We start from the raw sequence: 13219 nt of genomic DNA, 5'->3' as shown, positions 1-13219 counted from the left end.
ATGTCAAAGTCCAAAATGTATACCCCTCATGCCATGGTTTTTGCACTTGATTATTGCTTTTTATTTTATAGCTAACATAGAAGTTGCTAAGTGGTTGCTAAATTATACAATTATAGCAACACAAGCCTGGTGAAGGAAGTGCTGTGTGTTCTCTATTGTGTTTGACTGGTTATTGTGAATATGGGGTTGTTTTTTTTTAAGCCTTAATCTCTTGACACTCCAATTCCACAGCTCAGGATAGTGGAAATTCCTGTCGTAGCTGATGCAGTGTCCACCCTCTTTTACTGGAACGTGGGAACGTGCGCACTTCTGGTTTAGATGACTTGGTTTTCAATTACAAATACACAAACAATGGGCAAAATAGGTCTTTGGCCTGGTTGTTTGTTTTTAAAATATTAACTCTGCAATAACAGCCCAGCAAGAAGGAAAGCCCATCTCTGAACGATCCTTTCTCATTTCGTATTAAACCCGCTGGACAGAGCAGATATAAGAGACAAGCTCTAGGAAGTGGCATCTTTTACGATGTATAGGAAGCTCTGTTGTTCTGGCTAGCATTTTGAATTTGATTTCCCCTCCCCCCGCCCCCAAATCACATGATGTGATATAGTGTGACAACTTTCTTGTAACTTAGCAGTTCTCTGGTTTTTTGCCTTCAGAACGGGGCAGCCAGAGAGCAGCGGCTGCTGGTCGGGTACCCAGCTCTGATGGCAGTGCCACCACTAGCAGCAGCATAGGTGCCAACTTTCCCCCGTGCCGGTGGGTGCTCGTGCCTCCCCCCCCGGCCCTGCCCCGACTCCACCATTTCCCCACCCCTGCCCCACCCCCCTTCCCCAAAGTCCCCACCCCAACTCTGCCCCCTCCCTGCCCTATTGGACCCCTTCCCCAAATCCCTGGCCCTGCCTCTTCCCCGAGCGCGCCGCGTTCCTCCCCCTCCCCCCTCCCTCCCAGCGCTTGCTGCGCGAATCAGCTGTTTCGCAGCGCAAGCGCTGGGAGTCAGAGGGGGAAAAACGGGCACGCGGTGCGCCCAGGGGGGGAGGCAGAGCGGAGGCGGAGGTGAGCTGGGACGGGGGCGGGGGTGGGGAGCTGCCGGTGGGTGCTAAGCTCCCACCAATTTTTCCCTGTGGGCGCTCCAGCCCCGGAGCACTGACAAAGTCGGCGCCTATGAGCAGCAGGGCAGAAGAAAGGACGGCAATACATCATACACCAGGCCACCCTCGCGTCGCTGCCGCTGCTGGCAGCGGTGCTGCCCTCGGAGCTGGGGGCCCGGCCAGCAGCCGCTGCTCTCCAGCTGCCCAACCAGGGCTTAATTTGTGCCAGGCTGGGCCCCAGCAGATCTTTCAATACAAATTAAGCACTGGGAGGGAGACAGTGGGGGCCAGGGGTGATGGGGGATCCTGGGGAGCCCAGGGCACCCAAGGGGGCCAAGGGCAACAGGGGGGTGCCCATGCAGGCCAGGGGCACCAAAATACAAGTTTGCCCACAGTGCCATTTTCTCTAAGCCCAGTCCTGCCTTTGGGACTGGGAGTAACCTGAATATTGCTGTGATCTTTGGTGTACGGGACCATCTATCACACAGGCCACCTTGCCTAGGTGACGGGATAGAGCCGCTTGCCGAGGGGCCTGTCTGTCACTCCCTGGCTAGGCTGTTCTAATGCCTGAGGTTTCGTGGTTGGTGAATCGAAGTCTCAAACTCCCAGGCAATTTGAGGTTTTTGTCCTTCCCCTTAACTGTCTGCCCGGAGGTTGGTACTCACTCTGCAGCCATCACAGGACAGCTTGACAACAGCCACCTCTGCTAGGACACAGCACCCGGGGGCACCTGGCACCCAGACACAGCCACGCCCCCTCTGCTAGGACACAGCACCAGGAGTGTCGGGCTTGACACATGAGTGAGGTCTCTGCGCCAGTTTCCAGGCCTGACCAGCACTGAGACCCGTATGTGACACACACACACCCCGAGATCCCCTGCAATTGAGAGGTGACTGCACCTCTCCCACTCCCATGCAGTCCCCATTCCCCGCTGGCCAGAGCCACACCTGCATCCCCTGCTCTACCGAATCCCCCAGAGACCTCGGGCACTGAGACATGGCCAGGTCCCCTGGGCTCTCGCAGCCCCACACCCTGCAGCACAGAGCCGCGGCTGTATCCCCCTTCCACAGCAGGTCACTGGAGTCTGAGACGTCCCGTGGCTCCAGGCCCCTGCTCGTCTGCAATGTGAGGGGGTGCCCAGGCGACCTGGGGCAGGAGAACCCCCCTCACCAAGCCGGGTCCCCCAGCTCTCTGCCCCTCTCTGAGCCCGGCTGCGTTCTGCCCTGGGCCAGGGCTCGCCTCTTCTCGCCCCAGCCCCCATCACAGCACACGCTTCTCCAGCCGTGCCTCCCGCCCCGCATCTCATCCTCCCTGTCCCCTGCAGCGCCATCCGCCTCTGCCCCATTTATCTCCCTCTGTCGCAAGCGCTGGCAGCTCCAATAAGTCCCTGGCAGGGCCGGTGCGTATCGAGCGCTGAGATGAGCAGGTGTGAGAGGAGGCGCCCCGGCCCTGACAGCAGCTTGGCAGGGGGAAGATGGATGAGGGCTGTGGAGGTCCTGAGCCTGGGGGCTGCGCACAGCCAGAGCGGGGGAGGGGGAATTGTGCCTGTCGGTGCTGCTTAGTGGGACAGCAGGGAGCATGGGGGGGGTGATTCTGGAGCAGGCCTCAGATTGGGCACGGGGGTGAGGGGGCTGTTGGCCTGACTGGGCCCCAGGAGCAGGGGGAGGGAGCTGGGAGCCGGGCTCCCGCAGCAGAGTCTGTCGGTGCAATGGCTGGGCCGGCTGCCTGGCCTGGTGACACCGGCCCGTGGGGCAGGGTGAGGAGGGAGCAGTGACATCTGTTATGCCCCCCAGCACATGGGCAGTGCCCGCTGGCTGTCCCTCTGTGCCCACAGGACGTGTGCGGTGCCCACCAGCCGCACAGGACACAGTCAGTTCAGGTGCTGCCAGCCAGAGAACAGGGCGCGTCCGTACTCTGCCCCCAGGCTAACCAGCCCCTTCAGCAGCCCCAGTGTCTGCAGGACAGACCCCGTGGGGGCTCTGGGAGCAGCCCAGGGATCCAGGGTGGGCTGGGGCATCAGGCTGTGACGCACCCTGCCACGGCCAAACGGAGCCAGGGACACCTGGGAGCCTCCGGCCGGCCCTGGCCCCCAGCCACTTCTGCAATGGCCAGTAGCCATCTGGGGCTGGGGCTCCAGCCAGGCCTGCATGAGGCAGCGTCCCCCACAGTCCCCGTTGAGGGGCAGGATGAATCACAGGTGGCTCCCTCAGTGTCCGATGTGATGCCCCAGCTCGTGAGTGGCCGAGTACCGCTGCCGACGGCGCGTGGGCAGAATCCCCCGCTGTGCCCGCCCAGTGCAGCAACTGGCCGCCCCGGCTCTGCTCCCAGCCAATGCCAGGGCAGTTCGGCTAGCTACCAGCAAGTCCCGCCCTGTGCCTCCCCAGACCGTCGCTGCTGGGGGCTGAGCCTGGGGGTCGTGCTTCCTGCTATATGAGGGAGGGGTCCTGGCAGGGCCCCCGGGGACCTGTCCTCTGCCTCATCCAAAGGATCAGGCCAGCTCAGCCGTACACAGCCCAGAAAACCTGGAGCTAAATAGGCCGGGCCAAAGGGGTCTGCCGGGCTCCTGGTACAATTGGGGGTTGGCACGGTGACGAGCTGATAGCCTGGCAATGGGCGGGATGGTTGTGCTGAGATCATTGAACCGAGGGTTGATGGGCAAGTGTTACTGGGAATGACACTTCTCACCCCCACATATTTCCGGGGGTCACTCTGAGGGGGCGAGGGCTGCGTGGCCAGGAAGGAGCGAGCGTCCCCGGGGATGCCGGGATCCCCGGGGACGCCATTGGGCCTGCCCCCTGGCCTCCTGACTGGCCCAGACGGAGAGCCCCAGATGACACCGCTAACTCCACCGGCTTCAGCTAAACCCTCACCAGCCCTGGGGTGGGATCCTTGGCCAGGTCCTTTGGTCACCTCTCTCTTTGTCCCGCCCCACCTGATTGCCAGTCTCACGCTCCTTTAGCCTCTGTCTAATGGGTTACCTAGGGAGGTGGTGGAATCCTCAGCTCAACAGCTGCTGCCCTAGGGGAGGCAGAGAAGCGGGGAGGGGGCTCTGATTTCAGATTCGCAGCTTCTCCTGGTTGTCTGGCCCAGACCGGCCAGCAGGGGGCAGAACCCACACAGCACGGAGGGGCGGGGGCTTGCGTGCTGGAGGGGCACCATTTACAGTGTTGATGTGGTGACATTTGAGAGCAAGCTGGTATTGGGGGGAGGGATAGCTCAGTGGTTTGAGCATTGGCCTGCTAAACCCAGGGTTGTGAGTTCAATCCTTGAGGGGGCCGCTTGGGGATCTGGGGCAAAATCAGTACTTGGTCCTGCTAGTGAAGGCAGGGGGCTGGACTCGATGACCTTTCAAGGTCCCTTCCAGTTCTAGGAGATGGGATATCTCCATTCAGCATAAACAGGGAATCGTCTAAGCTCCAGGACAGAGTCCGTAAGTAGCACCCGACCGGCGTGAGCTTCAAGCTTACCAGCTGTTAGCGACAGTGCTCAGAGCCCTTCACAAAGCAGAGCGCAGCGCTCGCCTCGTTTTACAGATGGGGAAACCGAGTCACGGAGCGGGAAAGTGATTGCGGCCGGCCGGTGACAGAGCTGGGAATGGAGCCCATTCCAGTTCTCCAGCCACTAGGCCCTGTCCTCTGATGTCCCCCGGATACTTGGGTGGGGTTTTGCTTCTGAGTGGGATGGAAGCTGCAGCTGTTAGCGGGGCCAGCTGAAGATTTGTGGCGGTGGCTGAGTGCTGTGCAGTGTGTGACACAAGGAGGGATGTCCCGGGATTTTAATGGTTGGGGGTGGACATGGGTGTAACTGACTCACCCGCCTTGTTGCACAAGGGAGCGTTTGCACTGGAGTGTCGTTGCTTTGTAACGCATGGCACTGTGCAGTCCTGGGGATCAATATGGACCCAGCCACCCTGTTTGGCTTGATTTCTGTTAGTTCATCGGCTTTAGGAACGGAGATCTGCCCTGTAACTTCTTGGGCTGCGGGACGACGTGCCATCGAATAGTTACGAGTGTCAGAAATGCCAACCTTGCCAAATAACGGCTGATTATAAAACAGCTTTTAGGAAAAAGTCTGACGAACGGTGGGCAAATGTCCCAGGGGTTTTATTTAATTCATCCTTTGGCTGCTGGGAGACCAGAGGGGGATCAACAGAGCTGGGAAAGGAGGAGCTGGGGAAACTGTCATGTGGGGCTGAGGTGGGAAGGGGAGGCCAGTGCTAGCCCAGCAAGGGGCAGCAGGCCGGGATCAAGGGGTGGCACAGCTGAGGGGAAGGGAGTCCAGATCTAGGATAGCAGGGTGCAATGGGTCAGAATTAAGGGGCAAGGGCTGAGTTGTGTGGTTGGGAGGCCAGGACTGGGATAGCCGGGGAGTGGGTCACGGCAGAGAGAGTCGAACGCACTCTGCCCCTTCCACTGGGCCTGCTCCTGCTCCCGGCCATGCCGGCTCAGTCAGCACAGCCGCTGGCATGGTTACCCTGGGCCCGCTCGCCGCGTGGGGCTAGGGAACAGGCAGTCCCTCACCATCCCTCCCACCTCAGGCCGGGGAGCCGGCTGGTCCCCTCATGGCTGGGTTCGTGTCCCGTGCTCTGGGGCTGTGCAAGGAAGAATTCATTCAGGTCTGAGCGGCCAAGCTAAGCCCTACCCCCAGCAGGGAGGTCAGCGCCCCTCCGGCTCGGGGGATATTGGCTGAGTCCAGTCCGTGCTCCAGGGCAGCTGCCCCCAGTGCCCTGCTTGCGGTCTCCTCATCAATAGCTGACGGCGGAGCTGCTGCCCAGGGCGGGAGGTGGGGCAGAGGATTTCTCTGCTCATCTCGCCCTGAGCCGGCCAGTGCCCCCCAAGGAGCTGCTCAGCGCTGCGCCGCGCTGCGCTGGGTGAATCTCCGCCCCCCGAGCCGGAGAATAAAATCGCCTGGTCCAGCCCAGAGGCTTCAGAAACCGAGTTACAGCCACACTGGGCCGGGGAGACGGGCTCTGGCCAGGGAGCCGGCGCGACGCCCGCTGCACCGATGGAAGGTAAATCCACCCGGGGGCTCCTCCGCTGGGAACCCTTGGCTGACGTTTCCCATTGGCCCATTTACCTCCCTCGCGCCCCCATCCCCACTCCGCCCGGCTGGGGCATTTCGCACCTGTCCCGCCTACAGTGAGTTACGGGGCGTTGAGGGACTCGGCTATAAATGGTGGGTGGGCAGGGGGAGACGCAGGGGGGATGGGTGTGAGGGGAGAGGGCACATAGGACCCCGGCTCCAGCGATCTGAGCGCTGCGGTGTGTGGCTGGGGTCAGGGTCAGGCCCTGCCCTCTCGGTCCAGAGCCTGTCGAGCACAAGAGACCCACGTTCCTAACCCCTGCAACCGCTCTCAGGGCCTCGGTACGGCGTTTAGGGGTCGCTGTGCCGTGAGGAGCGCCCAGGGTGATGCCAAGGTGGCCTCTGTGTAGAGCAAATTGGCTGGGTGGTCAGGGTCCCTCCCCCCACTTGGACAGGGCATGGGAATTGTTACAGCTCATAGAATTTACTGACAGCGTGTACTGAACACAGGTACATGCTACATACCTGTACAAAGCGTGTGCATGCGAGGGGGGTGGGCAGAGGGAGCTGGTGGGTTAGAGCGGAGCGGGGGGCTGGGAGCCAGGACTCCTGGGTTCTATTCCCCTGATGAAGGAACTGGTGATCTCTGGCCTGGCTGGGGCCAGTGTGGAGGGCTGGCTAAGATACCAGTGGGTGTGAGCAGGATGCCAAGCTGCCAGGATAGCAGGTTGATGGGGTGCCCAGTGCCCTGGCTTGGGGCCTGCGGGAGCAGCCCTGGCTAACGCCTCTCCGTGATGCTGCAGTCCAAACACCAGCCGAGGAGGGGTCGCCCGGCTCCAGAAGCCGGAGCTCAGGGCCCGGTTACTGACTGCCTGGGGAGAGCAGAAGGGGATGGGGTCTCAGGAAGGAACAAGCGTCCCTGGGAAAGGGGATTTTGCTACAGAGAGGGGCTTGGTGTGAGAGTGATTGGGGGGGGGGGCTGAGGCTCCCTGAAAGGGGGATCAGGATGATGAGAGGTGCTGGAGCATCAGAGCTATGAAGCCCTTGGAGCAGCAACGATGCCGGAGATGATGCTGATGGTCAGTGAGTGCAGTGGGGGCCCCTCCCAAGCATGAGGCACTTTGCAAACCCAGCTGGATGGGGGGGGTTGGATCAGCAGAGCTTTATGGAAAGAGCCCAGGGGTGGGCTCATGGAGGGCTGCGGATTGGTACTGAGGGGCACTGGCAGAGCTGTTGGGGGCGGGGGGTGGAAGCCCAGAGCTGGGATAGTAGGGGGCTGCAGGGCGGGACTGGGGGGAGCCCAGGGCTGGGATAGCTGTGGGCTGTGGGGTGGGACTGGGGGAGAGCCCAGGGCCAGGATAACAGGGGGCTGCGGGTCGGGGCTGGGGGGAGCTCAGAGCAGGGATAACAGGGGGCTGCGGGTCGGGAGCTGGTGGGGGGAGCTCAGGGCTGGGATAACGGGGCTGCGGGTCGGGGGTGGGGGGAGCTCAGGGTCAGATAGCAGGGGGCTGCGGGTCGGGGCTGGGGGAGCTCAGAGCAGGGATAACAGGGGGCTGCGGGTTGGGCGCTGGTGGGGGTAGCTCAGGGCTGGGATAACGGGGCTGCGGGTCAGGGGTTGGGGAGCTCAGGGCTGGGATAGCAGGGGGCTGCGGGTTGGGCGCTGGTGGGGGGAGCTCAGGGCTGGGATAACGGGGCTGCGGGTCGGGGGTGGGGGGAGCTCAGGGTCAGATAGCAGGGGGCTGCGGGTCGGGATTGAGGGACAGCATCGGGGGTCTCAAGGGGCACTGCCATTTCCCCAACTCGCAGGCGCTTTGGGACACACCAGAAGATGCCTTGGCTGGTTTCTGTATCCATGACCCAGCCCCCCGATGCCCATAACCACAGGGGCTTGGCACTGATCCTCTCCCCTCCTTTGCCAGCATTCCTCACAGCCAGTCTGAGTGTCCTGACGTCAGATGGGGGCCCCTTCGCCTCTGCTCCTGAGTGGGGCAGCCCCATGGGGGCTCCCTGCCTGCTGGGGCCCCCGCCGGCCTGCGTCAGGTTTGGTGTCCCTGCTGGGGAAGGGGCCGCGGGGCTCGGGGACGGCGTCCAGCCAGCCAGGAAGAACCAGCACGTGTCCAACGTGTCCGTGCAGCTGGAGATGCGGAGCCTGTGGGAGGAATTCAACAGCCTGGGCACCGAGATGATTGTCACCAAAGCAGGGAGGTAGGTGGGCATTGCCCAGGCAGGGCAGCACAGGGATCCCCATGTACCCCCCCACATTACAGCCCCTGGCAGGGGCCATGCCACCCCCAAAAAACTACCCCTATGGCAGGAGCTGTGCCCCCATGTCCCAGCCTGGTGTTCTGTGCGACCCTGTCCTGGCTCCATGCAAGGGGATCTGGTGCCATCCCCACCCTCCTGGGAGTCTGATCTGGCCCCTTGCTGCACCAGGCAACGTGGCTCATTCCCGGCCAGAAAAGCCGCTCCCCCAGCGCTAAGGGCTGGCAGCTGGTGCCACACGTCACGGCTGCCCAGGACCCCATTGCAGGGTCCAGCCCTGCAGCCCTTGGAGAGATGGGGGGAGGTGGGTGGAACAAGGACTGCCATGAGCCTGGCCAGTGACAGGAGCCAGCACTCCCTGCCTGGTTTGTCTGGGCACCAGGGGGCTGGGCACAGAAGGGGCACTGGGGCAGATGGTGGATGCCAATGGGGTTGGGTGTCTTGGGGCTGCGGAGGTGCTGGGCCTATTGAGAGGGGGCTGTGAGGATGGCAGTTGGGCTGGAGTCTGCCCCCCCCCCATGCCTGGTCTTCCAGCTGCTCCGTCCCAGTCTGATATTACAGGGACCATGAGCTGCTGCTGCAGTGTGATGTTCCCGGGAGGAGGGGGTGTGGGGGGGCTGCTGGGCAGCTCTGCCCACCCCCCACCAGCAGCGCTGCCCCTGCCACTTAGTGCTTCAAATGCATCTGCCCCCCACTACCCTCCCACCACCTCCTACTTCCGGCTCTCCCCTCTGGCACCTGCCCTCAGCCCCCACACTCCCACTCATTCTCCTGCTCCTGCATGGGTTCATGTTGCCCCACACTCATGCTCACGCCCACCGTGTCCAGGCTGCTACATGCCCCAGTCCGTGGGCACCTGCCCCCTTTACTCCAGCCCCCTGCTGGGCCCCTTGAGCGGGGAAGAGGCTCTGAGACAGGGCAACCCCAGTGCCCCGTGTGACCAACGCCCCCAGCCCCTCCCCTGTGACTGGCAGCCCCAGCCCCCCACATGCGACAGGTTGACCCCCAACTCTCTGTGTGACCAGGGACCCCGGCGCCCCCCTGTCACGGAGTATTGGGGAACTCAGGGCCCTGCACCCCCGGCTTCCTGCGATTCACCATGACTCTCAGCCAGCCAGTAAAGCAGAAGGTTTATTTGGATGACAGGAATACAGTCCAAGACAGGTCTTGCAGGCACAGACAACAGGGCCCCCCTCAGTTAGGTCCAGCTTGGGGTCCCAGGGCATGCCAGCCCACCCCCTTGGGGGGTCAGAGCCATCTCTGCCTCCCAGCCATCTCTCCAGCCTCCTTCCAGCCTGCTTCCAGCACTCTGCCTTCAGCGACCCCTCCCACAGCCTTTGTTCAGTTTCCCGGGCCCCGGAGTCATCTGACCTCCAACCCCCTCCTGGGTTCTCATGTTACAAGCTCAGGTATGTTCCCTTGGGCCGGCTCCCATCCCCCGATGCAGACCATCCTAGTCACACTCCCCTGTCAGCATTCACACACCCCAGCAAGAACAGTCCCAGTTCGTCACACCCCCACTCTGTGACCTAAACCCCAGCCTCTCCCCCTGTGACCAATGTCACCAGGTCCTGTGCGATAGGGAGACCCCAGCGCCCCATGCCCTCCCCTCTCCTCTCCCACAGGAGGATGTTCCCCACCTTCCAGGTGAAGCTCTCGGGGCTGGACCCGCTGGCCGACTACGTGCTGCTTATGGACTTCGTGCCCCTGGACGACAAGCGATACAGGTGGGGGGGATACACGTGGGGGGGACACAGCTCCTGCCCAGCCCCCCCACCAGATCCTTGAGCAGAGCAGCCTGTGGGGGAGGGGGCAGCCCTGTGCTGGGCGTGGTGCCCATAGATCTGGCAGCTGTGCCCAACCCCACCTGGCTCCTGTACTCTGGCTGCCCCAGCCATGGCCTGTGTGGGCCTCCCCCCACTGCTCAGTCGCATGCCCCCACTCACCACTGTCTCCCCCCTTCCCCCCGAGCAGGATCCCGGCGCCCATGGAAATGTCCTAGAGCCCAGAACAGGAACCGGCCCCCCCATGGCCTCTATAGGGGGCAGGAGGAACCTCTGGGACCCAGACAGCCCTCGTCAATGCATGAGGCCTCCACCTCGGGGGGGGACCCCCAAAGCTGGTGCCCCCAGTGCTCAGGCCTGGCTTCTCCCTGCAGATATGCCTTCCACAGCTCCTCGTGGCTGGTGGCTGGCAGAGCGGATCCGGCTGCGCCCGGCCGAGTCCACTTCCACCCCGACTCGCCCGCCAAGGGGGGCCAGTGGATGAGGCAGATCGTCTCCTTCGACAAGCTCAAACTCACCAACAACCTGCTGGACGACAACGGCCACGTGAGGCACCGTGCCACACCTGGGCAGCGGGCACACCGTGGGGGGCGGGGGGGAGGGGACAGTCCCTGAAGGCCAGAGACCGCCCAGCTGCAGCATTATCTGGCAGAACAGGAACACCCCCCGCACTCACACGGGTCCCCCTCACCTTCCGAAAAAGGTTAAGCAATGGCTGGTTGAATGGGGCAGGGGGCCTTTCCCCTCTAGGGGGCGCTGTCTCTGATCCAAGGCCACGGCAGGGGACTGGTTGGCTCACAGGGTGGGGAATGGGCACAGGGCCATTCCCCTCTAGGGGCGCCCCTGCCGGATCCAATCCAGCCCCAGGGCTGCCTGGCTCAGGGGGGCAGGGATATGGCACCGTTGGCAGGGGCAGGAGGCTGCTGAGAGACCATGCACGGGACGCGGCCCTACAGCGTGGAGGATGGGGGGTGGGACAGGGTGCCATGGGCCGTGAGGGTCGGGGCAAGGTGGGCTGTTGGACTGGGGTGGGGTGTGTGTGTGTGCAGAGCTATGCCGTAGGGTGAAGGAGGGGGCGGGATATGTTGCCATGGGCAGTGGCTGTCCCGGTGCCCATCTCAAGCATGGCTCTTCTCTGGCATACGCAGATCATCCTGAACTCCATGCACCGGTACCAGCCCCGCTTCCATGTGGTGTACGTGGACCCGCGCCGGGACAGCGAGCGCTTCGCCCACGAGAACTTCAAATCCTTCACCTTCGTGGAGACCCAGTTCATGGCGGTGACGGCCTACCAGAACCACCGGGTGTGTGTGAGGCCCAGAAACCGGCCCCCCCCTACAGGGCACTGAGCCAGCCCTCCCTGGGCCCCAGGGCTGGACATTATAGTCCCCGGTCCTGTGATCCCTGCTCACAGGAGTCCCTCCCCCCGCCCCCATCTTCGGGCCACAGCGCCCCCTGCGGGGTAGGGCAGGGCTACACAGTGCAGGCTCCGCCCCCTCCCTGGGGTCACAGCACCCCCTGCTGGGGAGGGTGGGGCTGGGTGGTGCAGGCTCCGCCCCCTCCCTGGGGTCACAGCGCCCCCTGCTGGGGAGGGTGGGGCTGGGTGGTGCAGGCTCTGCCCCCTCCCTGGGGTCACAGCGCCCCCTGCTGGGTGGTGGCCTCAGGGCTGATTTCATGCAGGGGATGCAGCGTCTCTCCGCAGGATTCCTGTCCCACTGCGCCTAGGGAGCAGCTGATCTGGGCAGGTGTCCCCGAGCTGCTGCCAGCCCTCTGGGGTGGGGGGGTCTCCGGGGCTGGTTTTGGAGGGCTGCTTCCCTCACCCTTCTCTCTCTCTCTGCAGATCACACAGCTGAAAATCGCCAGTAACCCCTTTGCCAAGGGGTTCCGGGACTGCGAGCCAGACGACTGGTAACTGCCCCTCCAGCACCCTCCCCACCCGGCGGGAGATGGGAGCACTGGTGACTCCCCTCCCCACACAGGGTCCCACTGTCCTAACTACTGGGGGGGGGGTCTCCCTCCCACGCAAGGGCTCATCCACTTTGCAGCCCTTCACACACCCAGCCCCTCCCCCCGTCCCATCCCAAGAGAAGAGGGAAAGAGCAGTCAAGAGGGGCAAGTGATGGCACCAGGCGGAGGGGCCACTATCACCTCCCCAGCAGTTCCCCCCCCAGCTATGTACCCCAGTGCCCACTCCCGCCCAGCCCCCACCAGCCACCCCCGGAATCAGTGCAGGATGGTTTGCACATGTGCAAATTAGCTCATTAAATAGTCTGCAGCGAGGGTCTTCTAGGGGAGCTGTGCTCTGGTGGGGGAGGGGCACCTCTGGCCATCCTCCTGCCCCCCCCCCAAATGTCTCACCCCAGCTGGGCCCCCTCCCCATTTCTCACCTTCCCCCTTCTCATGTGCAGGCCTGGGGCATCAGGACCCCTGCTGGGCACCTTGGCCCGCACTCGAGGGACGGGCCCCTCCTTCCAGGTGAAGGACAAGCAGGAGAAAGGTAACCCCCACCCCCAGGGCTATTCGCTCTGACACCAGGGTGCCCCCCCCCAGCCCAGCTGGAGAGCATGCAGGGGCAGGGTTGTTGCATACAGCTGGCGGGGCACACCCCAGGGCTGGAGCTGCTGGGCTGGGGACATGGGGGGGCATAGGGGATGTGGGTGCTGGAGGAGCCCCGCCCTGGGGTCTCTTCACGTGCAGATGGGCAGGCCCTGTGAGCAGGGCAGGGCTCAGGGAGCCACAGACGGGTGCTGGGGCTTTTGGTCTCAGCCTCCAGAACTGGCTGAGGTAGGCGGCAGGGGGTGGAGCTAAGGCAGGGGGTGTGGCTCTCACACTGGCAGGGGCGGAGCCACAGGAGAAGGTGGGGCTCTCGCACTAGCAGGGGCAGGGCTTGGGGACCTTGGCACAGCAACCCTGCTGTGGCTGTGACCCAACCTTGTTCTCTGCTCTCTCCCCAGGGCTGCCAGGCCGGCGCCGTGTGCGGGGGCAGCTCCCCGCCACCCTCCTGCGAGAGGCCGCCCAGCTCCAGCACCCCCCACTCGTGCCACTCGCGGGCGCCCGCAGTTT

General features: G+C 63.4%; 1 protein-coding gene across 1 annotated transcript; it reads left to right on the top strand.

Annotated features, from left to right (window-relative positions):
• The first annotated feature begins 2084 nt into the window (after positions 1-2084).
• Positions 2085-12068, top strand: TBX10 (T-box transcription factor 10). The gene is made up of 7 exons (XM_065591007.1): positions 2085-2213; positions 2743-2787; positions 8203-8315; positions 9998-10099; positions 10531-10702; positions 11305-11460; positions 11997-12068. Exons 1-7 carry the CDS (start codon positions 2085-2087, stop codon positions 12066-12068), a joined length of 789 nt encoding a protein of 262 aa, XP_065447079.1.
• Positions 12069-13219: the final 1151 nt, after the last annotated feature.

The sequence above is a fragment of the Chrysemys picta genome, chromosome 4 (assembly GCF_011386835.1).
Source record: "Chrysemys picta bellii isolate R12L10 chromosome 4, ASM1138683v2, whole genome shotgun sequence".
NCBI classification, from domain to species: domain Eukaryota; kingdom Metazoa; phylum Chordata; order Testudines; family Emydidae; genus Chrysemys; species Chrysemys picta.
Note: the sequence above shows the minus strand (reverse complement) of the source record. Positions and strands in the feature narration are given on the sequence as shown.

Excerpts from the sequence above, each read along its gene's own strand:
- TBX10 (XM_065591007.1), top strand. The coding sequence starts at position 2,085 with ATGGCCAGGTCCCCTGGGCTCTCGCAGCCCCACACCCTGCAGCACAGA. Across the intron at positions 10,100-10,530 it reads CTGGACGACAAGCGATACAG|ATATGCCTTCCACAGCTCCT; the intron begins GTGGGGGGGATA and ends TTCTCCCTGCAG. Across the intron at positions 10,703-11,304 it reads TGCTGGACGACAACGGCCAC|ATCATCCTGAACTCCATGCA; the intron begins GTGAGGCACCGT and ends TGGCATACGCAG.